This window comes from Poecile atricapillus, chromosome 9 (genome assembly GCF_030490865.1).
Source record: "Poecile atricapillus isolate bPoeAtr1 chromosome 9, bPoeAtr1.hap1, whole genome shotgun sequence".
Lineage (NCBI taxonomy): Eukaryota > Metazoa > Chordata > Aves > Passeriformes > Paridae > Poecile > Poecile atricapillus.
The window spans coordinates 3,279,898-3,306,987 of NC_081257.1; the positions used below are offsets into that span (position 1 = coordinate 3,279,898).

The following is a 27,090-nucleotide window of genomic DNA, read 5'->3' on the forward strand; positions in this document are numbered from 1 at the left end:
AAACATGGTAGATACTTTGGCCATCTGAAGTAGTGTGAGATTTTCACACACTGCTGCAGTCTGGAGTTTTTTATCTCTTGGAAAAATACAGAAGTATCGTTTACCTGGGAAATATTGATAAACCCCAGTACCTATTTCTTCAGCAAAACATAGAATAGAATATGCATCATTTTTCTTCAGCTTACTTCATGCTGTTATTTGGGGTAGCAGCAGCATTTCCAGCATTCACCCTTTATTTCAAACCTGTTGCCTCCTGTTTTCAATATTACTGCATCACTAGGGCCCCTTTGAATTTTGTTGCATCAATATTTATAGACAGGGTGTTGAGGAGGATTTTGCTTTTAGCTAAGAATTTCAGCTGAGTTGGGAAAAATAAATACATTCAGAGGCAGTAAGTTCTGTGGCCCATCTTGAGACTGAGTGTTCTTGCCCACAGGGACTGAAGCAGTGTGTGATACTGTCTGTACTTCTACATCTATCTAGATATTTATATATTGATACTTACCTGTAGATATCTACATAAATGTCCCAATCTGTACTTTTGTCTACACAAATATCTCAGCTAAAGAGGCTTAAGAACCAAAATACCTTTGCAGTCATGTGCTGCATGAATTTATCAGCAGAAGCATCTAATAGTGGCATGACAATTATACTCAAATAGCTATAAATAAAAAGTTCCTTGTGCCTTTGCTGCAACTTTTTATTTTTCTCCATTTGCTTAATTTCACCTTTGGTGTGGGAGAGCAGACCTCTGTGTCCTGTTTCATCATTCTGTGTGTTCATCCTCCTCCTCAGCACCCCAGCAGCTCTCTCTTCATTCCAGCAGTCCTCCTTCTGATGCTTCTGAAAACACAGAGGAGAAACTGTAAAAATCAAACCTGCTCCAGGAGATTCTTGGAGAAACAGGATCAGTGATAGGAGGTGTGGATAATTTCTGGTGCAGGCTGTCCCCAAAGTCTGTGCTGCATCCAGTACATCAGAACGGTGAACAGCTGTTCCTCTTGCCTCAAAATATGGGTTACTTTTAGGCAGGGTTTTTTTGTTCAGAGTTTTCCTGGCTTTTGCCATGGCATGTGTTGTGTTTGTTTGCTCTTTCAGGTAACCTTTCAGACTCTAAAGACTCACCCCACAAAGAAAGCAGTAAATCGCAGCCAGGCTCCCCTGAAGCAGCCGCGGTGCCTCCCAGCTCAGCCTTTGGCAAGGCTGTGCAGACCCAGCAGCCCTGCTCTGTCAAAGCCTCTCTGTCCTCTGACATCTGCTCCGGCCTGGGCCCCGACGCTGCCGATGCCAACGCAAGCTCTGGCCAAGGTGATTTTCCTGCCGCCTCTTTTGTGTCTCTTCCAGCACATCCTAAAATTAGCTCCCTTCCCTTAGGCTTGAACTTTTTAGGAGTGATAGAGGAACACGAACCTTTGACAATCCAAATTACTGGCTTATCTTTAAAAAGAGCATTGTGTGGTATTGTTAGAAGAGTAAAATTTAAGTATTTTACCGAGTGTTACCAACACTCGAGAAGGCGTGCCCAAGACATCCCTAATTCTGGGGAAAGAAATGCCTTTCAGTTTTGCCAGCAGTGGCTTTATCCTAATACCATCTCTGGAGTCTGCCTTACAGATTCCTGAGGAAAAATGAATGGAAAAGAAAAGATGCAGAAGGCTAGAAGAATGTTTGCTTTATTTCATTTTTTTTAGCCTCTTGATTCTGATAGACCCCAAGTTCCTCGTTATAAACTACCAAACCATCTTGGGCATGAGAGAAAATAAAAATGAAATTAAAAGAAAACCAAACCCAGGGGACCAAGTTATGTTTCCCTTCTATAAGGGGTTCATTTTGTGCATAATTTTGGAGTCCCAGCCACAGGACTGTAGACTGGCTGTGCTCCCAAGACCCCAGCTCTGAGACCTCTGTGTATTGCCCCCGTCGTAGGCTTTGACTGATCTTTTTGCTATGCATATGGGAAGTTCCAATGATGATTAAAATACCTTCTTCTCATTGCACATCCTGCCAAACTAATCTACAAAATATTTATCTGTCCTCTTCTGCTGTTATTGCATCCTTTGTGTATGGTCAGTGAACTTGCTCCTCTTTGGCAAAGTTAAGGGGGAGATGTGGAGGTTTAACTAACAAAGCTGATTTGACTGATGGTTTAGGACATCTGATCACAGCTACTTGTACTTTATAAGTGTCTTTGTTTTCTTCCCTTTATATTCATTTACAGGCTGGACGGTTTTCCACCAAACGTCTGAGAGAGTGACCTATAAATCTAGTAGCAAACCTCGTACCAGATTCCTCAGTGGACCTGTGTCTTTGTCCATCTGTTTGTATTTGTTCTTTTGTATTTTATCACAGTCCATCTTTCTTTTACCCCCTTTTTCCAATTCCATGGTTTATATCTCTAATATGTTTGGCAGGATGCCCCTTTTTCTGAACCATCTTTTCTTTCTTTTTCTCTTTCTTTTAAGTAATCATCATGAACACACCTTATTTATATTAATTTTTCGTATGAAAGCTTTTTTTGCACTGCTTTTGGCTCGTGCCTGGGCACCAAAAGCATGTGTGGAAGATCTCATCATTTATTATATATAGACTGATGGTAAATTTTACCCTGGACTTATCAAAGCTTTTGTACTTTATGTGATTTCTGTTGAAGTAATTTTATTTGCAATGTGGCAAATATACATGTCTGCTGTCCCGGTTCCAGCGACAACAAAACGAAATCCATCCTTCTGTAGACGAATGGTCTCTTTCACACATGTTTGGACTCTGAAGACATGCATGTAGCAAGCTGATACAATTCTAGAAGGTCACTGGAGGGTATAACTTCCATACAAGGGCTGTATTAACTCAATATACAGTACTGTTTATATCCACTCTATTTTCTTTAATTTTTTTCCCCGCTCTTTGCATGTGGAAATGCTGAGACAACAGTGCTCCAGCTAGTTCTTTCCAAATCTCTGTCCCAGGTGGGCTTTTCCCCATGTAGTCACTTTAATTAGTTTAAATGAGCAGTTTTTTGATGCACTCATAAGCAGCAGGAGGATCTGGTTGCTCCAAGGGAGAGTCCCATCAACTTTTTGTGTAAGTTGATCTGGCTGAAGCACTTGACTCAGTTTATTTTCTTATGACCTTATGTGACCTCAGAGATGAAGTCAATTAGCAGTTCATCAAAGCATAAATAAGTAAAAAGCAATATCAGATATTCAGATGATACTTGGAAATGGATTGCTAGGATCCAGGAGTTTGTCTCAAATAACTGTGCACCTTCTATTTGTACCCTATTTTTCTGACTTCTAAAGTAATTGGCAATTCCACCAAATGATATCAAGCAATTTAATGAAAAAATCTAAGACTTTTTTACCCAATTGTAGATGCTGCTTTTTAGGCAAACGGCTTTTGCTTGTACAATAAAGATATGTTGTGCTGAACAGGTACTATAGGCCACTTACATATAACCTTAGAGGGGCTGATAGCGTGCTTGAGAAAGTGTTTGGTTAAATAACTTTGGGTTTACAGTAGAATTGGATCTCCCCTTGGAGTTCTGCACTGCTCATTACAGTCCAAGTGGGTCAAGTCAAAGGCACAAGACCACTCCAATACACTCCTTCTAATTTTATGAATAAACAGTATTTTTAAAAATAATCTTGATTTTTTTTGTTTGAGCTCCCTGAAAGCCCAAACACTCAGGTGACTGACATTTACAGAATTTATTATCATGTAAGCTTTTGACTGGTGAAGTCATGAGACAATTTTGCTTTTCTGGATTTTTTCTGAGAACCTGAGAGAAATTCTCAGCTCCCAGATGTTCCCGTTTGGTGTTAACAGTGGCTACAGTAATTTTTTTCTTCTGCACATGTAATTCCCAGAAGTTCTTCCATTAATCTTCCATGGAATTACTAGTCAGTAGGATACAAAAAGTCTGGGAGATGGCAATTAAAAACAAGTGTATTAAAAATGTTTGGGTGCATGGATGTTGTGAATGAAACCAAGGGAATATGTAAATCTTTTGAATCGTGAAGTTTCCTGATGCTTGAATAACTCAGCATGACTAATTGCTTTCTGTTCTCAGCCCATGTGCTCTCTCAGATTCTGGGCGAGTGCTGGGGGAGTTTTGGCCTCCCCCGTCCCTGAGTCACACCAGGAGATGGGCGGCAGTTCAGACACTTAAAGTGGCACTGCAGTCCTGGGTGACCCTGAGGGTCCCAGTCGTGAGAGCACAGCCAGGGGAGCCTTTCACCTGGGGAGACTCTCACTGGGGAGACTCTCACCTGGGGGAGCCTCTCACCTGGGGGAGACTCTCACCTGGGGAGACTCTCACCTGGGGAGCCTCTCACCTGGGGGAGACTCTCACCTGGGGGAGACTCTCACCTGGGGAGCCTCTCACCTGGGGAGCGTCTCAATGGGGAGCCTCTCACCTGGGGGAGCCTCTCACCTGGGGAGCCTCTCACCTGGGGAGCCTCTCACCTGGGGAGCGTCTCAATGGGGAGCCTCTCACCTGGGGAGCCTCTCACCTGGGGAGCCTCTCACCTGGGGAGACTCTCACCTGGGGGAGACTCTCACTGGGGAGCCTCTCACCTGGGGAGCCTCTCACCTGGGGAGACTCTCACCTGGGGGAGACTCTCACTGGGGAGCCTCTCACCTGGGGAGCCTCTCACCTGGGGAGACTCTCAATGGGGAGACTCTCACTGGGGAGACTCTCACTGGGGAGACTCTCACTGGGGAGACTCACTGGGGAGACTCTCACTGGGGAGACTCTCACTGGGGAGACTCTCACCTGGGGAGACTCACTGGGGAGCCTCTCACCTGGAGAGCTCAGCATGGGCAGGTTTGGTGGGACACAAGGCTATTCCAGCTTGTTTTCCTGTGAGCCCAGCAGGAGTGGGGTGTGTGTGTGTGAGTGAAGGACTGGGGCTGGGTGCATTCCTGTCCTTTCCAAGGGGGGCTGGGGCTGGGACAGCAGTGGGCAGGATGGACAGCAGGATGCTCTGTGGAGCTGGGATCCAGAGCAGCCTTCAGGAAAAACAGTGCTTGGGGAAGGCCAGGTTGGATGGAGCTTTGAGCAGCCTGGTCTAGTGTAAGGTGTCCCTGCCCATGGCAGGGGGTTGGAACAAGATGGAATTTTAAGGTCCCTTCCAATGTAAACCATCCTTTAATTCTATTATTTGAAGGTGATGATGTTGGCAATACCAGTTGGCCTGGCTCCTTCCCCTCTGGAAGGGATGTCAGTGGACTCAGCAGGCAGGCAAAACCAAGCATTTGGATTAGGTGCTAAGTGTGTTTGTATCTATGCCCCATCCCTGGAATGTCCAGGGGCAGGTTGGACAGGGCTGGGAACACCCTGGGATTGTGAAAGGTGGCCGTGCCCATGGCAGTGTGGAACTGGATGGGCTTTAAGGTCCTTCCAACCCAAAGCACTGCAGATAGGATTCCATCCTCTGTGCAGCTGTACAGGGCTGGGACATGGCTGTCCAGTGCCCACAGCTTGGTGGCACTTCCTGACAGTTCAGAGCCCTGGCTCTATTCCACAAGTCAAGGTTTCCCTGGTGTTTGTTTTTGTTTGAGAGCTGTTGGGAAACACTGTGCTGCATTTTCAGAAATTGGTTAAAGAAAACCAGCCCTTTGGTGAGGTGGGATATGCCAGCAAGACTGCACTGGCAGGAAAGTTGGCAACAAGTTTAAAAATAAATGTTCAAATGGATTAAAGACAGTATCACAAGGATCTTGCTCTGGTTACAAGATCCATTGGACTTGAACACTTTCACAGTGTTCTCCAGGATTTCTTGATCTTGATCTGTTGTCCATGTCCAATATTGACTTCACCTTCGTATGTCTCATGAAATATTTTTGATGGGCTTTGGCGTAATTCTATCCTGAGTTCCTTTCATGGATTAAACTGCAAGGGTGCCCTAGGGAAGAGTTTCCACTGATTGTGAGTGGAATTTTCAAAGCTCCATTTGGCTTAGGCTTGGAATCTTGTGTAATGCAATTTTTGCCAGGTCTGTAGCAATTCATATACTGTATGTGCATATGCAATTATGGAAATGGTCTAGCAGTGTATTGGCATTTCCATTTTTTGAAGCTTTCCAGCTTTTTGGCAGCTGTTAGTGCAAATATGGGACAGTGGATTTTTTCTGTTCTGTATGATAGCTATTTAATTCCTCAGATATGAGATCTGGGATTGGAGGTAAAATGCTCTGCTGAACATTTGCAGTCTTATATTTAATCTTAATTATTATTCATCTCCTTAACTTTACAGTTCTTAAACACGTTAATTTTAGCGGTAATACAATTAATCTGGCGAATTAGATCTACAAAGTGAATTTTTAATTGAATTTCAGTTCATAACCAGCCGTGGCTGATGACTGTCAGTCCCTGCTTGAGGCAGCCTCACCACTTAGGGAATGTTTCCCATCTCCCGAGCCCCACGCTGGAGTGATGCTGCTGGGAGGAGCAGCTCTCTTCTCGGTGCCTGACTCTGCTGTGATATTTTCCTCAGAGCTGACACCCCTCAGGAGGGTGTTCACGAGTGTGTTGAGTATCGCCGCTCTCTGGCACGTCCCTGGCTTGGGTTTGGCACCTCAGGTGCTGGGAAGCCTGTGCTGGGTGTGCAGGAAGCAGAGGGGTTGGTGATGAAGGTGTTTTTACATGCATTTGAGCATGTACTGCAGTCAGCTGCCTGCTTTTATTTCTTGCAGGCAGGTGCTTTCCATCTGCATTGATATGGTGCTCAGAAGTGCCTGTTGCTGTGGGAAATAGCAGGAAATATCCTTCTAGGATTGCTGCTGTGGCCACTGCCACCCTGGGGACTTGTTTCCATGGTGGGAATTGGTAGCTGACTTTGGGATAGGCAAGGTAAGGTATATCTAAGGGAGAAAAGGGCAAAAGATACAAGAATACAAGACAGATGGTTGAGTTGTGAATGTGACTGTTTCCTATCTGGGCTCTGAGATGGGAACTGAACTTGGTCATGCTTGTATTTTGTAGTCATGTCCTGATTTTCCCAGGGTAGACACCTGTATGGACTATATGAAATAATAATAAATTCTTTCAAAGCAGTTCTCTGTTCCTCATGCCAACCATATCTAAGCACAAACATCTCTTCTCCCTTACTTCCTCCCTTCCTCGTTTCCTTACTTTCTCTTCCTCAGTCTCTGACTGAAATCGCTTCCTTCTCCTCTGAAGACTCATTCAGGGCCTGTGTCAGCCTGGACCTGCAATCTCTGAGTTTAAAGCTGCATTTCTGGCACAGTAACAAAATGTTAACATCACTGTTTACTCTAGAGAAAAAGCACATCCATCCTGTATCTTACTTTTTTGCCCCAGTCTGATTTTGCTCATGGTTTCAAGTGCTTCTTCCCGATGAACCCACCATAGCCCATGTCAGACACTCATCTCCCCCCATCCCATAACAATATTCTTCTTACCAAGTCCAAAATACCTTTCAGGAAATTTGGCACCCAAATAGCAACGGTGCCGATGTCTGGCAAGATCTGACAGTGGAGTCGGGGTCTCGGCACACTTCTGGCACTCTGCTCTCTATCAACAGCCTGTAAAATCATGATGAAGGATGGAATGAGATAATAATGAAAAAAACACCTAGTTTAGTTAAATTAAAACTTGGCTACCCTGATGGATTATTTTTCTGCACTTGGACAAGGCATAAGGAAAACTCATTCACAGTTTTGTTCAATTGAAGTTCAGAGTCTCACATTTAGACACAAATCCTACAAATAAACTATTTGGAAACAATTGGCCTCAGACCTGCAGAACAATGTATCTTTTTGGACTTGTAAAACAAGATTTTTGGGGTTGTTTTATGGTTTGTCTTTGCAGCCAGACTAGCTTGACTTGTTCCTGAAAGCATTTTTGGCCTCCAATCACAAACTAAATTGACATCATTTCCTGCATTAATAGGAAACAAATCAAAACCTTCTAGCAGAAAGCCAAGGCGATTTGGGAAAAAAAAAAAAAAAAAAGGAAAAGAAAGAAAATTTTTAAAAAAATTAAAAACCAACCAAAAAAATCCCAAACAAATGCATCTTTAAGTCACGAGCCCTTGCTTTTGGCATGCTGTGGTACTTTCCAATGCTTTTGAATGGCTGCACATTAAGGAAGGTTTGAGCTGTCCAGTTATTTAGGCTTCCTTTACTCACCTGAACTGCTGACTTTGTCTGTCCTTTCTTGCATAATAACTACTTTTTGATTGCTTAAAAGTACAGAAGCTTGTCCGTCCGATTTGTTGTGTTTAGTCTTACCTAATTCTGTGTGTCTTGTATTGTTTTACCTTGTAGGGTCCACCTTGAAACGACTATGTCTAGGCAAAGATCACAGTAGTAGTAACTATCCCATTTTTGTTTCTCAGTATTTCCTTCATGGCATGGGATGCTCTTTGCTTTTTTATTATTATTATTTTTTACTAAAAGCTAGTTGTTTAATAACTAGAGCTGATGCACTTATATGAAACTAGAGTGTATAAATTGTGATACTTTGAGAGTAATGCATGTGCTGTGATGTCTTGGGAATCTCGCATGCTTCAAGAGAGTCGTGGTGTTCTGTGTTTGAGACCGTGCACGCATGCGGCCAGGAAACTGGGTCCAGTGTCTGTCTCTGAAATACACACCTTTAGATGACTGCAGTTCTCTGCTGGAGGAATTGATAGCTTAAAACCATCCCAGGCCACTTGAGCTGCATGAAATATTAAACACCAGTTGAAGAGCTTTCCTCTCAAAATCCTTACTTTTCTCACTTTTGCCCCAAGTAAAGGAAAAGGAATTGAGGAGTATTCACTTAGAAGTGATGTTGCAGGTTGAATGCATGATCATTTAGAGGTTATTAATGTGTTTTATATAACTGTAGGACTAATTAGTGTAATTGGTTTCATTTGGCTGGTAACTGATTAACAGAGAAAATACTCAGTGTTCATGTTTGCTTATATAATAATTTTACTAGAGTTCTGTGAACTTTTTTGCTTGGAGAGATGGTCTTTATTTCCAATCTTTAGCTAGCTCAAATATATTAGCTGAGAAGTTACTTTGCGTTTTCTACTTTGGTCAGATTCAGACTCCTTCAGTTGCAGAATTCTGCTGAGCTTGCTGTGTCAGACTTGCAGTCACTAAGCAGAAAAAGGACAGAAATTTATTTTTTTTACTAGTTCTTCTAGAAAGAAGTCAACATACAAAATTAAACCTCTATCAATAGTCTTCCTGATTGCTTTTATTTGTATCAAAAGTTCTCTCTTTGTCTCAAACAGTCACTCCCCCCCACTACATCCTTTCTCCTCTCTCTTTATAATTTCATGGTCCTGTTGGGGTTTTTTCCCCCAAAATGCACAAAAAGCCATGTGAATGGTCCTGGCATCATCAAGAGAGGTGGTGGGCTTGCAGAGCCCTTGAGGTGCAGGAGCCAGCCCTGCCTGTAACCCCTATGGCAATGACATTTTTCCAGGAGGACAGTAAACTTACGCAAGTAAAATAAATGGTAAATTAATTTTATAATTGCTTGCAGTGTTAGCAATACATTCCACCTCCCTCTTCCTCCTGGTAGTCTCTGAGGAGATGATGTATGGAATGTCAGCTTTATGGAACTGCATTCCTGGCTTCACTCCCTGTCCCTAATTTCACTCAAGACGAGTTAGTGGCCGAGGTAACATGATGTAGAAAATGCGAACCCATTGGACTTGGACCATTTCTTCAAGCAAAGGTGTTCTGCAGCCAGGAGGGGGAGGGTTAGAAATCCAAAAAGCCACCCTTGGAGTGGCAGTAGGTGAGAAGGGGTTTGAGCTGCAGGGGTGAGGCAGAGACACCATCTCAGCTGTCTGTGTGATTTTCCAGGATCCTCGACCAACAGCCTGGTGACATGTCCTGAGCCCCTGCCGCAGTCGACGCTGCAGGTTCAGGCCAACAACAGTAACAACAAGAAAGGGACGTTCACAGACGACCTGCACAAGTTGGTGGACCAGTGGACGAGCAAAACTGTTGGAGCTGCACAGGCAAAACCTTCTCTAAACCAACTGAAGCAGAACCAAAAAAGGCAAGACATGGAGCCAAAGGCTAACCCCATGCAGACGCAGAATGAGACATGTGGAGTAAGTGGCCCTCCTTGAAGGACATACCTTTTGCTATGTGTCTGACAGCCTTTGGAGAACTCAGATGTGGAGGAGGACATAGACTAAAATTACTCCAGATAAATGCTTTCTAGAAATGTCCGGCTCTTTTCATTCAGTACTAAATCAATTTTTTTAAAAATTGTCCTTTGGAATAATCTTAAGGGATATATGGGCAGCAATATATAAAAATATATATTTTTAAATTCCAAACTGCTTAATAACAGTGATACACAGCAATACTCCAGTCATTATTATCTGTTGCTCAACTTCAGTTTCAGCTATTACTAAAGTTTTCTTTTTGATGTTTAATATTAACCTTCCTCAGAACAGGGGCTGGTGGCTCTGTGGTTGGGAGCCGTTGTTTGAGTGGAACTGGAGTGAGTCGTGTGCTGGGAGAGGGCACAGCTGGGGGTGTGCTGACCTTTGCTTGTTGGACAATGGCAGCCTCAGAAGCGCTGTCAAAGTATCCTACAAGAAACAGGGAATTGGAAAGCCCCACTGGTCCCTTGCAGTGTCAGCAGCAGGACAGAGCTGCTGTGGGTGCGCCGTGTGTGCGGTCAGTGCTGCTGAGGGATGCACAGGCAGCACAGCAGGGAATGAGCACACATCCACAATCCCAGTTCACCATTCTGGCCATCCCTGCTCGGCTTTCCAAACCGCTTCCTTCTCACAGGTGGACATCCTTTGACTAATAATTTTTGCTGGGTTCATTTTCTTGGAAGACTGCAGACTGAGCCAAAGTAGAGAAAAATAACAGCGAGGAGCTGTTTTGTAATCCTCTCAAAGCAAGAGAACTAGATTTGGACAGCAAACCACTGCCTTTTTGGGATGTAGAAGGAAAAAATCCTGTAGCATTAGTAGCTCTGTAGCTGTTGGTGCGGTGAAATGTTCCAAAGCAGGAACCTCACCAGTGTGCCTGCTTTGGTTCCTGGTTTGGTGAACCTGGGCTCCTAAGGGAGTAAATTATCCTTTTACTCAGTAATGCTTTAACCAGCTCAAGCATAAGCAATGTCTACTTATGACCCTAGCAGTTTTCATAAAATAAGTCAAAGTTGGTGCTAGTAAACCCAAACTGAAGATTTCCATAAAGTGGTGGGGAGGGGCACAGATTTTGTTAAGTCACTTCTTGACGCGGTGCTGGATTTTTCCCCAGCCAGCTCCCAGCACCGAGCCCAGAGCGGGCTGTCCCTGGAAAGCCGGGCAGATTAGGGCTGATGCTCCATGGCACAGGCTGGCCAGCCTCCAGGGCAGGAGCAAGGACAAGGGAGAGCTCTTCCATGTGCCTTCCAAATGGGATTTATCCTCTCCAAGGTTCCAGGGAAGGAAATGATACAGGCGATACAGCAACTTATGAGTGGGGGAGGGAGCAAGGGGAGTGCACAAATAATAAACCAATAGGGAAGACTTAGGGGAGGAGCACAAGGCTGGTTTATGAATTATTAGATAATACATAAACCAATGGGGAACAGCAGGGGAGGAGAGTGGGGCACATGGGCCAATGGGGCTCAGAGGAACAGGGGAATTCCAAAGGGGGCGGTCCAGGCAGAGGTTGGCACAGGAGAGGATTGACAACTTAGTGGGAGGGGGATCAGGGAACATTCGAGAACAAGGGGCAGGTATCAGGGTGGATTGGCAGCTGGGGTAGGAGGGCACAACTGGGACCAAAGTATTAACATGGGGGGGGGGTACAACTTAACAATAAAGAATGTAATTGAATCAAATATAATGAACAACAATGCACCACAACAACTTCTTACTTTCTTTTGATGTGCTTTTTGCAGCATTTTGTGTCTTTCCCCTGAGACCACTGCAGAAGTTTGAAGTTGTTGATGTGGGTGTTTTGCCCACCTGTATCTCTGGAGAAACAAGTGGTTATTTTACTTATTTAAATCATCTGTTAGTATCAAATTGGGGTTGATTTTGCCTCCTGCAGTCTTGGTGTCCCTGTCTCAAAGCCTGTGGAGAAGGCAGTGTGTCACTGTGAGAGCAGCAGGAATGTCCCTGTCTCAGTACACTGGATCTCAGAGGGTTTGTGTCTTTCTGAAACGTGGCAGCTGTTCCAGGGAATCAGCAGAGCTGCTGAAGTTTTTTGGAGGTGATTTACCAAGGGCACGGAGAGGTTGGGATTCCCTGCTCTACATTTGGTGTCATTCCTTGTTGAATCAGCTGGAGCCCTGGGCTGGGTGAGAGCTGGGGTGCTTTGGGGCATGAAGTGTTGATAAGGCCCGTGCTGGCTGCAGCAGAGACACGGGGGCAGGTGGCAAACTCTGCTGCTGTCGTTCTTGTTGAGTGTTTTGGCCATGAAGGTGGCACAGGATGCTGCAGGTGGCAGGTGTGATATAGAAGAGTTTGACAAGGGTTGGTTTGGGAGTTCAGCATCATCCTGCTGTTTGTGCCCTCTGAAACTGACCCTGAAGGGGAGATTGAAGTTGAGGGAGAAGAGAGCTGCATGGTGTTGGGAGAGAAATGACAGAAGGAACAGGAGGGGAGCAGCGTGAGAGGACTCCTGGTGTGGACAGCTGGACAAGTGATCTGTGTATCAGTGTTGGAGGGATGAGCTCCATGGGGAGCTGAACCTGTTCTGAATCACGGCTGAGTCAACTGGAAAGACAAAAAGAACTTGGGAAATCACATAAGGATGGAAAAAAATAGCTTTCCAAGAGAGAGAATCTGAAGCTCAGGCTGTACTTCTTCAGTTCATCTGGTAACACCGTCTTTTGTCACCTCTTTTGATCAAAAATGCCTTTGTAAGCAAAGAATAAGGAGCACTAAGGAGATTGCCAGCCCATCAGAGAAGGTTATAATAAGGTTTTATGTTGGAAATAAAGGCTGGATAAGTAGGAAACAAGGTGATTCTTAAGCCTTTTGTGTTTTTTTTTTAAACTGGAACAAGGTAGTACGGAGCTGTTAGGGTGGGCTGTCTGACATGGGCTTAGTTTTGGGAAAAGCTGTCTTTTTTTTGAGAAAACCAGTCCTTTGTGATGGTCAGAAATGAGGGGCTGGGGGTGGCAGGATTTGTACCTTCACTTCTGCCTTGTCTCTGGGAGTTATTGTAGAGAGAAATGCCTCCCTAAAGGGGTTCATACAGGAGTAGGAGTGGAGTTGTCCCACGATGGAAAACTCATTAAACAATAAAAAAATATAAAATATTAACTATATATCTAAATAGAAAAATATGTCTTTCAATTTAAAATTTTCTCTTACTGTTCAACCTACTGTTACAAATATGGAGGGCAGTGTATGGCTGACCTGAAATCTCTTTCCCCCTGGAACAGAGGACTTGCTTCCCTGAGTTATCTCTTTTTTACTCAAGACTCCTTCTACCACCAGCAGCAAATTGTTCGCTGTGAATAAAATAATATTATTTTTTAACTAAGTGAAGGCTACTCTTTAAGGCTGGAAATAGAAAAGAAACTGGTAGTGTGTTTAATAAGAGTGAGTGGTTTTCTTCTCATCCTCTGTCATCAGAAGTGTAGACAGCAATAACGTAACTGGGATGCAAAGGAAAATTTTAAAACTAGCTTTATATTATAACTAACTTCATATTCTGCTTTGTTTCTATGGAAGTTACCAGTCCCTTTGCCTGCAAATCCTGGTTGATTATATTAGAAATGTGGGGGGGGGACCTTTCAAGGGGGAAGGAACCTTCATCCAGTTGTGTCATAGGAGCATTGAAATGTTCCTTTTCAAATGGCTTTGTGAAGCATGGAAATGCAGGTAGATTCTCATCAGCAGGAGTTTGAAATGCAGTAGGAAATATTAGAAAGAACTGAGGTCAAACTGCCTGAGTGATTTCTCTCTGTGGTCTTTATGACGATATGATGAAATAATAATAATTTTTTACAGGTAATTTTACAGTCAAGGAATAAGCTTAGGAATGTGAGCTGCCTTCTGTGCAAAGAATACTGAATGTTGTGTACTTAAAGACACTATTTGGAGATACCTGAGAATGAAGGGCTAGCCAGAAATGTTTTCTATTCTCCATGCTGTGGGTAACTCCATGGGTTTTACAGAAAAAAACATTATCCCAAAAAAGCTGAAACATGTTCCCAATGCATAGTGAGGTTATTTCTGAGAACACACAGGTCTCTATCCCCTTTACTGTGTCTTCCCTCTCTGTTGGATTGGGAAAACAAGAAAAAGTGAATCTGTATTTGAAACTATTCAACACTGCCTTGGTCTGAATGGCAGAATAGTTTTCCAGGGAATTGGAAAAGCCCAACCATCTCTTCAGGAGTGCCTGAAAGGTTTGGGGTTTGTGTAAACTGGGAAAAAGTGATAAAAGAGATGGATTAGCATCCTTAGTGCTCACGTTGGCAGCCAGCTCTGACTGCCCTGTGACTCAGGTTCGTTTCAGCAGCAGCTGGTCCATACAGAAGGAAAACTGATGCTAATTGGGTAGCCAGCAAAAGAAAAATCATATAAATCCTGCTTTTTCAAATGGGTTCTGATAGTTATGGTCAGCTTTCACAGCAGAATTACCTTGTTTCCTCTGCTCTGATATAAACCCAGAAGTATTTATGATGTTGGTAAGGGACACCCAATGCTTGGCTGTGTGGTTTGACAGTACTGGAGTTGTGAGTATCACTGGAGTGATCACTTTGAAATTTGCCTGGTAGAGCACAGGAAAAATTAAAATTAGTCCAAAGAACTTTGGATATTTGGGATATTTGAACTACCCTAGTCTTTGTCTTGTGAGGTTTTCTCATTTTTACCAGTATCTTCCAGTATGTTGTTCTCCGTGTATGTATTATTCTTGTTTCCTAAATGAGTTTCTGTGATTATTTGGGGGAAGAGGAATAAAGAGTCACAAAGGACAAGCTGTCAGGAGCAGGCAGGTGTAGGGGAAGCAGGAGCTGGTGCCTGGTGCCTGCAGGGACTCGTACAGGTGCTCAGAGCAGAGGTTTGTCAGCGCAGGGAGAGGTGAGGGGTGCAGGTGAGGGGGTGGCACGAGCAGAGGTGTGAGGGGTGCAGCTGCCTCTGTCTCTCCTGGCTGTGGGTTCATTGCTTCAGCAGAGGAGCCTAGTGGAGATGTAGAGGGGAAGAGCTTCCCTTCCTACCCATGTAATGCATGGTACCCTCCTGAGAGCCCACCATCAGGACTGCCTGCAGCTCTGGGCTCCTCAGCACAGGGAGGATTTGGAAGGAGGAGAGGCCACGGAGATGCTGTGAGGGCTAAAGCTGGCCAGGCAGGAGTGACTGCACAGGCTCAGGGCTCCTGCTCAGGTGAAGCCCTGGCCATGGACACGGCACTCTGCAGCCCTGGGGCTTCCCTGGCCGGCTTGAGATGCTGAGCTGGTCCTGTTCAGGGCTGATCCTGGGAGAGCAATGCGCACACCTCGTTCATCACTGCCTGAACGCCCATCTGCTGCCCCCTGAACAGGACCAGCAAAGGCATTTGCAGTCTCCTGGTTTTCCTGGAGCTGGGAAATCCACAGTTTTGGGGCTGCTTTTCTGGTGCTTGTTAATTTTGATGTTTCAGTTGGCCTCTCCATGCAGGAATTGATGGGATGTGTGGGCCTCCATCGGTGTTGAGTCATCAGAACTGGTTCAAAAGGTGATAGTTAAAAAAGGCCATACCCAAGAGGCTCCTACCCAGGGGAAGATGTGAGAGCCAGGTGCCAGGGCTCTCAAAGTGTGCTTGAAGCATAGGAGGAAGGTAGAGGAAGAGAACTTAAACCACTAATGTGTGTTTGTCATAACATTATCAGGTTTAATGTGTATGTGTAATGTTGGGTTTGGGGCATGACAATTTCTTCTGGTCACACATACGTAGCATTAAATGCAGTCACTGCTTTACTGAGGAATTCAGCTGAGAAGGAAAAAGTTCCAAACTGGAGTGAGTCATATTTCCCAGTACTTTAAAAGAGCCAAAAATAAGCTTTTTCAAATTAATTTTTAAAAAGGGCAAAAATGTCACCTCACATTTTCAGTGCCACTGAATAATCTCTTGCTAGTATAGTCCAACTCCTGGCCCTGCACAGGGCACCCCAACAGTCCCACACATGCCTGAGGGCATTGTCCAAAATGCAGCATTTTCACAAACATCTGCTGGCACTCCTCACAGGTGCTTAGTTTGGTGGAAACCACTGTTTTGAGGATGTTAAAACAAGAATCTAATAACAGCTTACAGAAGTCTGCAGGTCTTAAAAATCCATCCTTGGTTCCTCTGTTTCTTTTTCCTTTGGTTTCTGATAATTTTGGTGGGGTTTTATAAATTACTGGTATTAAATTAATGATCCTGAAGGATCTCTTTCACGTCAACACTCACCATCAGATTCAGGTTTCAGGTGAGAATGGGAGACAGGGAAGTGGAGTACCAAATAGTTCTGTATTTTTCTAAAATTGCCCATGGAACAGAGGTTAATGCCCAAAGCAGGACACCCCAGGGGACAATGCCATTTTTATTGTTTATTGAGAAGAAAGATTAAAATCAAACATCGAGTAAGAATCCCATGCAGCCTTAAACATGTGTTCATTTTTTCTGCCAAAATTTCACCTTCACACCAATTTTATCAATTGAATGTGAAATACCCTGTTGTTGAGAGAGCCTGGAATTAAACAACATCCTTTTTTCCTTGTGCCACAAATAGGTGATGGCCTGGTGGGAACCCTGGCAGGGAGCTGTAAATTCTGTGACACGAAAAATGAAATGCTGCAAACGTTTGGGGCAGCAGCAGTTCCCATGGCATCATGCAAGATGGAGTGTGGAAATTGGGAATCTCTGCCATCCCATATTGAGGGAGGAGAGCCCTTTCTCTGCCTCTTACATGCAAAAGCTGAATAGTTGAAGTGTATGTTCATAGGATTTTAGAAAAGTGGCTGGAATCGGTCCTGGCAGTCCATGAGGCACCACAAGAGGTCTCCTGCCCCCCTTACCCTCAGCTCCCCGGCGCTGTGAGAAACAATTTTGTACAGAAATAAGGGCTAGAATTTTTAAAACTCTTTTGAGGCTGGCTGTAAAAGCATGGGATCTGGGTTAATTCTGCGCTTAGTGAAGTTAATTTACTTTTATGCACAAGTTAACAGATACTTGAGTTCCTTTGGACATGTGAGGGTGTTAATTTTCACTTATTTAATTATGCTTCCTGCCTTCTTAAAGAAAGAGGTTATACCGAGGTAACTTTCCCCTCTGCCTTATATCAGCCTTTTCTATTAATTTCCAAATATTCTGTTTTTAAAAAAACCCCAAAAAACCCCCCAACCCTCCAAGAAAAGTATAAAAGGAAGAATGAAAGGAGCTCTAAAGAAAGCCCCAAGGACACGGTGGCACCTCTGTGCCCGCAGCCGCCCGGGGCCCAGCGTGGGGCTGGGCTGCTGCTGGCACGTGGAGAGCAGTGCCCTGTAGCGACACTTGTTGTGTTTCTCTTTTTGTAGGTAAATTCGGTAAGGACAGGACTGGGGAGCAAGTGCCCCGTTCCGGTGGCTTGCCCCATGCCCACGGGATTAGCTCCTGGAGCCGCAGCGTCCCTGCCGGTGCCGGTGCCAGGGCCTGCCCTGGCGGGCGCGGTGTCGCCGTACGTGATGCCTCTCTGTCAGTACGGAGCCGTGTTCCCTTCGCCCGTCTATGGAGTGCCGTGGCCGGGGCCGGTGGCGCAGCCGGGGCTGGTCCGAGGGCCCGGCATCGTGCGCTTCTCGCCGCTGGGCCGCGGCTGCCTGCGCATGTACCCGGTGCCGCTGCAGCGCCCGGCCCGGCCGCCCAGCCCGCGCCTGCGCATGACCTAGGGTGGGATCCTGCTGGGGACCCTGCCTGGGGACCCTGCCTGGGGACCCTGCTGTGGGGACCCTGCCTGGGGACCCTGCTGTGGGGACCCTGCTGTGGGGACCCTGCCTGGGGACCCTGCCTGGGGACCCTGCTGTGGGGACCCTGCTGTGGGGACCCTGCCTGGGGACCCTGCTGTGGGGACCCTGCTGTGGGGACCCTGCCTGGGGACCCTGCCTGGGGACCCTGCTGTGGGGACCCTGCTGTGGGGACCCTGCCTGGGGACCCTGCCTGGGGACCCTGCTGTGGGGACCCTGCCTGGGGACCCTGCTGTGGGGACCCTGCTGTGGGGACCCTGCCTGGGGACCCTGCTGTGGGGACCCTGCTGTGGGGACCCTGCCTGGGGACCCTGCCTGGGGACCCTGCTGTGGGGACCCTGCCTGGGGACCCTACTGTGGGACTCTGCCACCCTGCCGTGGGACCCTGCCATGGGTGACCTTGACATGTGTGACCTTGATGTGGGTGACCCTGTGCATGGGTGGCCTTGCCATGGGTGACCCCTGAGCGTGTCCCGGTGGTTTTGATGCCGTCCCGTTGGAGTGTTTGCTCTGTGCATGCCGTGCTCTGTGTGGGGCACAGCCATACCCTGCACCAGCAATCACTGAGAGGCGGCATCACCACAGATCGTTTGTCATCATGGCAATATCTGCTTCTGTCCCATTGCTGAAGACACTTTATTCCTTGTGTTCTGTTTCACACTTGCGATCCTTAATATCACTGTACTTGAATTGATAATTAGCAAATTGTACTAACCCTGCAGGAGTTCAGTGCCTTGAATCTCAGCTTTCCAGTCCCAGCTGGAAAGAGATGTATAATTATTTGAAAGGTGTATTTTATTTACAATCTGCTTGTGAGTTGGAGGTCTTTTTATTTGCAAAGGTATTGCAGGTTTACAGTTGATGTTCCTCATCGGCTTCTTTCTGCTGTAAATGCTTTTCTTTTTATTCACGGGTTGAATTTTCATTTCTGAAGCTTTTAGAAATAAGAATTGTGAGGTAAGGTTTGTTTGATATGTTTGTTTGATGCACCGATCGTAAAATTGTTGGTGTTTGTACAAGGAGTAGTGAAGTGCACATTGTAATAATGTAGGAGCATTTACAGAGTGATCCAAGGAAAGCGAATACAAGGACAGGGAGCAGCTTCAGGCAGCGCTCTCCATTCTCCTTCCCAGCCTGAGCTAAAGTCACTGTAGATGGTGACTGACTTCTGTAACAGGCAGCAAATGCTGTTTTCCTCTGGATCAGCAGCAAACCAGATTTAATTTCCTTTCCCTATGTGGGCTTTTATAATTTAGTTAAATCACAAGCTGATGTGTGTTCCATAAGTGAAGATGAGTGGTGGAACTCTTGATCACAGCAGAACATATCTGCAGGTGGCTGTGAGCCTCGTGTTCGGGCTCTGCTGAGTTTGAGGGCTGGGTCTGGTCCCCGGCATGCCAGCTGTGTTCATGCTAAAGCAGAATAAAAATATGAAGCTATTATTTTTCATATCTGACACTTCAGGTTTGGAGTCTCACCACCTTCTGTTTGGGATTATTTATTTATTTATTTATCTTTATTTTTACCCAAGTTTGCACTCCAGGTGGCACGGACACCTCTCTCCTGTTCCAAAGTTGCTTTTTTCACATTTTACTGTGCATAGAGCCTCCACCTGCACCTCAGTTTAAAGGCACAAGGTAACCACTAGAGCTGGTTTGCCATGGTAAGTCTCCTTCCCTCCCTGGGCGCTACGGGCAGTGTTACAGGCACAGGACCTGGGTGTTTCCACACCCAAAGGCCCCACAACTTCATTTTGTAACCCTTTGCTGAGGGGCAGAGATGTCCTGTGCTGCCAAGCTGTGAATTGTATAGTTCTATTGTACTTCCAGCATTATACCTGTCTAAATTATTTTGTTTGTACCCTTTGAATATATTATTCCATCAATTCAGTTAGAATTGAATTTTATACACAATTATGCAGAGTCTTCTGCCTGGGCAAAATACTTACTGCAGTAAGAGATTTCTGTTCTCTGTACCATGTATCTTTAATTTGTTTGGGTTTTTTAGATTCATGTCTGTATGCTTCATGAGCAAACATGGAAAATATGTTCTCACACCGGGTTCCCTTTGGCTCGCACTGAATCCTACAGTTTATGTCGCTATTGCCTGTATAGTCCATCCCTTGTATACTGACAAAGTCAGTGGCACTAAAAGCCCCGAGAAATTGTATAGATTAAAAAGAAAAATAAACATTTTGTGCTTGAAAATGGTGTGAAAAACCCAGTGTTTTCCTAAAACATAGAACAGTGTCAATTTCCAGCTCTTCATGCAGGTAATTGTGCATCTGTTTTCCACTCTCACTCTTGTCCCTGGCAGGTGTGGCAGCAGCAGATGTGGTGCCTCCCGCAGGTGCGTGCTGGCACCTCGGGGCACCGAGCCCTGCCCAGGGCTGCTCCCTGTGGGCTCCCTCAGGGCTGCTGCTGCTGCTGCTCGAGAGCATTCTCAGTTTGGTAGGTGGGAAAGAGGCCCACGAACTCTCTCCTGAGCTGCAAAGCACTAGGGAAGCCTTTCTGAAGGATCCTGGCATCATTTCAGTGTGAGGAAGCTCAGTCCCGTTGCCAGCGCCCTCCTGGCAGTCACCATCTCTGGGTGAGGCTGCAGGAGAAGCGAGAGGAGGGTGTGCAGGTGTGACACTCCTGCTTGTGTCTCTCCGTGTGGCTTTGCTGTCCGTGCTGCCTGGGTCGGGATGTCTCTGGTGGCCGGTGTCCCGCGGTGGCTGCGTTGCATGGCTGTGCTCCCGGGAGAGGCGGGGGGCTGGACAGCAGGGGCAGCTCCCAGGGCCTTGGTGGCTGTGCACCTGCACTGGGGCCAAGCAGGAGCTCAGAATGTGTTGCTGGCATTGTTGTACTCGTGATTTTTAATTTCCTGATGGCCCTCTTGGCTGCAGCTCTTCTGGCTGTTCACTTCAAGCCGTGGGTTTTTTGCCCTCAGTTGTGAGGATCGTATTACAGGGTGCTTTGACCTTGGTGGCAATTAAGCAAATGACATGAGATTAAATGAAATGGAGCGATTTCTTGAGCAAAAGGTGAGCCAAGGAGTTAGACAGAACTGAGGGGTCCGTGCTGCACCATCAGAGCGGGAAAATCGCGCCTAAAAAGATCCCCTACACATCCCAGAACTGAACTCATTTCATTCCTGACTGAATATTGCTTCAACATGCAGCAAATGGGTCAAACCTGCTGCTAGAATTCCTGGTCTTGCTGGTTCCAGCCCTGCATGTCCTGTAGCTCTGCCATCACCCAACATTCCCAGCCAGCCCTGTGGGACGTGGGAAGGCAGCACAGGTGCTCAGCCTCCTTAAACACCAGGTTACAAAGGGGGAGCTCACAGATCCCCGATTTTCAGTCTTTCAGTGACAGAAATTTGACACAAATCTTGAAAGAATGTTTAACCCCCAAAGTCACTCACCCAGTAGTGGGAAAGTTTTGCAGTTTTCAGTTCGGGAAGTTTGCCTGTGTGCCTTTCATTTGGATTTCTGATTGCCTTACATTGTGATGGAGGATCTTAATGCACAACCCCATCCTGCTTTCCCACTGCATTCCCAGCTTGTTTGGAGTAAGACTGGACAAGGAGAGGAGCTGCTGCCGCTGGCACTGCTCATCTGCCACAGGGATGCAAAGCTGGGCACTGGAGATGGCAGCAAGAAACTGGTTTAAGGCTCTTTTGCAAATCTGGATTCAACCTACCTGGCACAAATTTCACTCCAAAGAATGATGCAGCACTGGCCCTTGCAGTTTCTTTGCATGTTTAACTCTGGTCTCCATTCCACAACTTTAAAGAGGGAATACTTTAAAATTCCTTTTAAAAAGAAAAAAAAATAAAAATCTTTAGGAAGTTCATTTAAAGAGGAAACTCCTCAGAGAAGCTGAGGCTGCCTCTGCATGCCTGGAAGTGTCCATGGCCAGGCTGGACAGAGCTTTGAGCAGCCTGGGATAGTGGAAGGCATCCCTGCCCATGACAGGGAGTGTGATGAGATGGGCTTTAATTCTCCTTCCAACTCAAACCATTCTGGAACTCTGTGTTTATTTAACCATTACTCCATATCTGTCTTTACACTGCTCCGTTCATGCCTTCTACCTTTCTCTGAAATCCTTGACATTCGCTGGGACTGCCTGGGTGAGATGTGGCATTCCCTGTGCTCCTGCAGAGATACTCGTGTTTGGAACAGGGTGCTAAGAGACAGGATTCCTGAAATGAGCTTCTTCCTCCAGGGGCTGGTTTTGCTGTTTTGTACTTGTGGAAGGAAATCACTAATATTTTGAATCATTAGTTTAACTTGGCTTTGCATTCAAGCATTTTTCATGATCCCAGTGCATTACTATCAGGTCTGGGATCATGCAAAGTTTTTCAAGAGAAGCCCAGTGGATGTTTTGTGGGTCCGTGTCAATTTTGTTCAGTTTGCACATGTTTGAGCAGGAAAAAACATCTGTCCTCACACGTGCCTTGGAAGATGGCTTTGGAGAGTTGTAACCAGAAGTGTCCCTTCTGAAATGTCAGTATTACCTTCCCTGTCATCCCCACTCCCCTCACCACCCCTGCTGCAAAGAAGGAAAAGGTTCAAGGCTTTTGGGGTGAGATTGATGTTAATCTTCAGGTATCAGCTATTGTGGCAAACCCTTGCCTTGTTTTCTGCCTTGCTGCAAGCTAGTTCCCCTCAAATTTCCATGGATGCTGTTGAAAGTGTTGGCTCGGAGGCAGTCACCCATGAGAGAGTTTCTGACTGTGTGGCATGCACAGTAAGGTTTCCTTGCCCTCTGGTCCTGATTTTGGTGATTCCTGTGGGGCAGTGTGGGCACGGTCTCTCTACAGAGCGTACGACGGGGAGCTCACACTCTTGTCATGGGTGGATGAGTGTTTGATATGGGATTGAATTTTATAGACCAGCAAAACCATGATTGTGTGTTATTTCTGGCTATGGTTATTTTCCTGGATTGAGTCCTTGAGGAGCACCTCAGTGGTTTGTGCTGTCGGGCAGTGCCAGGCTGGTGCTTGGGCACACTCAGCTCCAGTGAAGCTGTCTGATGCGCTGATCTCTGTTGTTATTTTATCCCTGAGAGTCATTTTCCTGTCTGCATACCCCAGAAATGAAGCAGTTTGTTGATCTGGTGGGAATTGTGCTGTGACTCACATGTGTCGGTGCCTTTTGCCAGGGGCACCACTTCTGGCTGTGGAGTGATCCTCAGCACGACAGGGGTGCTCCAGTCACAACCGTGCTGCTGCCAGCCTCCAGAAGTGCAGTGGCCTGAGATGGATTTTAGGAGCTAGTCAGGCTACAAATTCTGCTTTCTGAAGGAATTTGTTGCTCAGAGGGGTTTGGATGTGCTGCACTGCTGGCTCTGTGGGCACAGAGATCACTTACAGGTGGAAGGCATGCTCGGACCAGGAGGTGGCTGCTTTTGGGAATGATATGATCCTCTCTGCTCCCTTCTCAGGGGCAGTTGTGCTATCAAGGCTGTTGCTGCATATGCTGGGATCTCTATTTTATTATCAAACTTCTCCCTTTAAATAATTTTCTCATAAAGAGTTCAGGCTCTTCATGGGTCGAGCCCTCAGTCTGACATACAAAGCCTTAGGAAGCTTTAGGGCTCATTTGGTCACTGTTCATAGACAATGCCCTATAGTTTGATAAAGTATCTGTTACAGCAGTGAATTCTTATGAGAAGCTCTTGGTTTTTCCAAATCTGTTGAGCAAGGTGCCTTGGATGCATTTCTTTGTGCAACAGGATGATTGCATGGTGAATATTGAGCACATTGTTGTAGTCACAGGGCAGAGGGAAAAGTCAGGATTGCTTTTCCCCCTCAGAAAGGAGCACATCACTACATTTTGCTTTTCATGACTGAGGCAACTCTTGAGTGCCAGCTGTGGCTCTGTGGCTTTTGAAGAGCTGGACATGGTGAGAGCCTCTCCAGCCACTCTTCAGGGGACTTCCCTGGGCCTGATGCAGTTTTTGTGAGGCACTTAGGGCCCTGACACCTTCTAAAAACTTAGGAGATTTAGAAAGAAATAACCAGCTGCCAGTCCTTTCCAAATGATTCTTCAAGTCTGACATAAAGTAGCCCCAAAAAGTATTAACTCTTGTGTTTTTTTCAATGACTTTGTAAATAAAGTGAAAACTTCCTCAGCATTTCTAGTTTGTTTATCAGACCAGACAGACTGAGTCTGGTATCTCTGTCCCCATTAGGCAGCAGCAAACCCTGGGGTCACTGCGCTCCCTGAGCTGCCTGGGAGCGCTCAGGGTGGAGTGGGGTTACTCTGGAGTGAGGAGGGAGGTGGCTGCCCATGGCTGAGCACCTGCTGGGGTTTCTTTGAGGAGCCAAGTGCCTGGGGAACTGGCTCTGCTCTGGATGTTGTGGCTGACCAAGTGCTGCCAGATGTTTTTTTCCCAGTTACCTGGAGATAGTTAATTTTGTCCTGTTTTCCTGGATGAAACTCCATGCCAAATGTTGGCTATCCACAGTGAGCAGCTGCTGGGGTGGATCCAGGCAGATCTTCAGAACTGACATTGGTCACAAGCTCGGGGAGGAATAATGAGCAAGACATGATCTTCCTTCCCTTTAGTCAGTTTTTCCCATGAGCAGGCAGAGCAGGGAATGCACGAGGGGGAAAGTTGGGGTTCATTTAACAAACGCCAAGCCCAGAGCACAGAGAGCCAGCAGGAGCTGTGCCAGGTCCCAGCAGTGTCCCCACCCTGCGCTGTCCCCAGCATCCCCTGCCTCCCCCGCCGCTCCAGGACTCCCTGCATGAGCTCTGAGCGCTTCCCAAAGCTCCAGCAGAGCTGTGTGTGGCTGTCCCTGCACAGCAGTGTGCAGTCTGTCTGTCTGTCTGTCTGTCTGTCTGTGCTGTCTGGGTGCATGTCCCCAGCACGTCCCCAGCCAGTGTGTGGTGGCCGTGTGGTGCTGGGGGACACGAGGTGACGCCTGTGCTGCTGCTGCTGCCTCAGGGATGTGCTGCTCTCAGCACCTCCCTTGCCTTCTCTCCTGGTCCTGTCCTTGCTGTGCCCTCCATGTCTGTCCAAGCAGCCTCCCTGTGCTCTGCTCCTGCAGCCGTGGATGGATCCCATCCCTGCCCGGCTGGGCACGGCCCCGCTGCAGGGAGGGCTCAGCCATTCTGCCATCCTGGGATCGGCTCCTTCCCGTGGGACAGGGGAGCCTGAAGCCTGCAGCTGTGGGGAGCCACGACCTGTCCTGGCAGCCCCAGCCTCCTCTGACACCTGCAGATGGCATCACATCCATGTCCCCTCCTCTCAACAAACTGCTGGCTCTTCCCATCTCTGCCTCCTGGAGCCTGGCTCTTCCCCACGGGAATGAGAGCTGTGTTCTGAGGGCCCCGTGAGGTGCTGAGGCTGTGCCACCAAAGGGAATGTTCTCCACAGCTCGTTCCTGTGGCAGCAGCACCTCCCTCACGCTGCAGCTCCCCTAGCTCACGTGGCCCTTTTGGGTTTGCTTTGGGTTTTCCTAGATGTGAAATCCACGTATGGATTTTTTTCTTTTAGATTCTGAAAATGAGACCGTCAGCGACTGACACGTGGCCCCCACAGCTACGGTGCCAAGCGCGAGGCCCCGCCGCAGCCAAGGAGGAGGAAGAGGAAGATGGGAAATGATTTATCATACGTGAGGAATTCTGTGCCGTTCTGGTCCATTCAACACTATTTTGTAACTTCTTTCTAATCATTTTTTTATTTATAGTTGGAAATACAAAAATGTTATGCAATAAAAAATAAAGGAGAATTATTTTGGGGGAAAAGGATTTTGTTCCAAATTGTTCCCTTCTGTTGTGAGCCAGGTTTCCTTGAGCAGCAGATGGAGAAGAGGGAGGAGGAGGAGGAAGAGGAGGAGGCACTCCTTCAAATGCTTTTTGTTTCACAGAGTTAATTGTCATTTAAGCAATTTTCCAAGTGATAAACTAGGCATACATACAAGAAAGATAAGTTCCAGTTCCATTTAAATTTCTCACAGTTCTTTTTTAAAGATGAGATTCTATTTTAAATCCACTTAAATCAAGTAAAAAACCTCCGGATCCTGCACCGGAGAATGATTCTGCTTGTCACTTCCCTTTTTACCTCTCTCTTTTTCTCATAGACCGGCCACATTTTCATGCCAGACTTAAATACAGTCTCGAGTCACTGCTGATTTTAAATGTAAGACTGAAATCCTTCCACAGATGAGTGGGTAATTGGAGCCATTTTTAAGACTCTAAAGTGCCTTCAATGATCTAAACCGATGCAGTGGGGGTTTCTTTCTCTGGGCTCACTGGAGCTGGGTTTCAGCTGTCTCCTGGACTGAGGTGATGGACAGAGCAGTTCGTAGCAATAATCTCACGAGCAATCATTCATTTATCCAAGGACTACTCACCTGGTTTCCAGACAGCTGGGTTAGCAGTGTCCTGAGAAGTGGGAAAATGCTGCTCCTGCTGTTACATCTGGGCCCAAAGGCTGTGTCCCCACGGGCCCCCCTTGCCCCTGTGCACTCCCAGCCCAGGCTGTGTCCACGGTGTTTCTGATCCCAGAGCCGCAGGAACCTCCCCAGCCCGGCAGCCTCTCGCTACCACCCTCCCTCGCAGCTGGAGCCTGGCGTTCTTTTTTGTTGTTATCTGCCATGTCTGTCTCTTCCAAATCTTGGTTCTAAATAATAAATCTTATTTTGATGCTGTTGTTCCCTATTTCCTTTTCACCTTGGCCCCTCCTGTCCACCAGCAGGGGTGAGGAGAGCTCAGGTGGACGTACATGGAAAGCTCCAGAACCACTCAAACACTTGCTTAATTCAGAGTGTTGAAGCCCCAGGGCCAAAATATACATATTTATGTTAATTTTCTGCTTCTCTGGGGTGCCTCCTGCCCTGTCCTTTTCTGAGGAAATGGGATGGATCACCTGCACAGGAGCAGGGACTGGTAAGTGCTAAATCATTGCTGGTCTTGGGCTCCCTGCTCACAGGAGGGACCAGCCTCTGTCCCTTCCCTAATGGGCAGGAGAAGGGGGATCCAGGTGAGTGGGAAACCTCCCTGTTTCTCTTTTGGCTGTTCTCTTTCCCATGGCTGGGAGTGCAGCTCCCTGCTGCATGGAGGGACAGGGGTGTCGTGTCCCCGAGGTGCTTCTCCAGGGATGAGCCACTACTCCAGTGATCACAGAAACAAAGCACTGTACCCTCATCTCAGATTTTTATTCCCGAGTTTGAAAGATGGTTTTCTCCAG

General features: G+C 46.6%; 1 protein-coding gene across 11 annotated transcripts in view; it reads left to right on the top strand.

The window, feature by feature from the left end:
* Positions 1 to 26,546, top strand: part of WNK2 (WNK lysine deficient protein kinase 2) — a 96,380-nt gene extending 69,834 nt beyond the window's left edge. For 2 of the 11 annotated variants that reach the window (XM_058844874.1, XM_058844873.1), the window contains exons 24-28: positions 1,099 to 1,308; positions 2,219 to 2,317; positions 8,289 to 8,333; positions 9,828 to 10,081; positions 17,480 to 17,975. In XM_058844874.1, the coding sequence (XP_058700857.1) occupies positions 1,099 to 1,308; positions 2,219 to 2,317; positions 8,289 to 8,333; positions 9,828 to 10,081; positions 17,480 to 17,827 (956 nt within the window). In that variant the 3' untranslated portion in view covers positions 17,828 to 17,975. The other 9 variants (XM_058844871.1, XM_058844872.1, XM_058844877.1 and 6 more) reach the window with 7 other exon arrangements.
* The last annotated feature ends 544 nt before the right edge of the window (positions 26,547 to 27,090 follow it).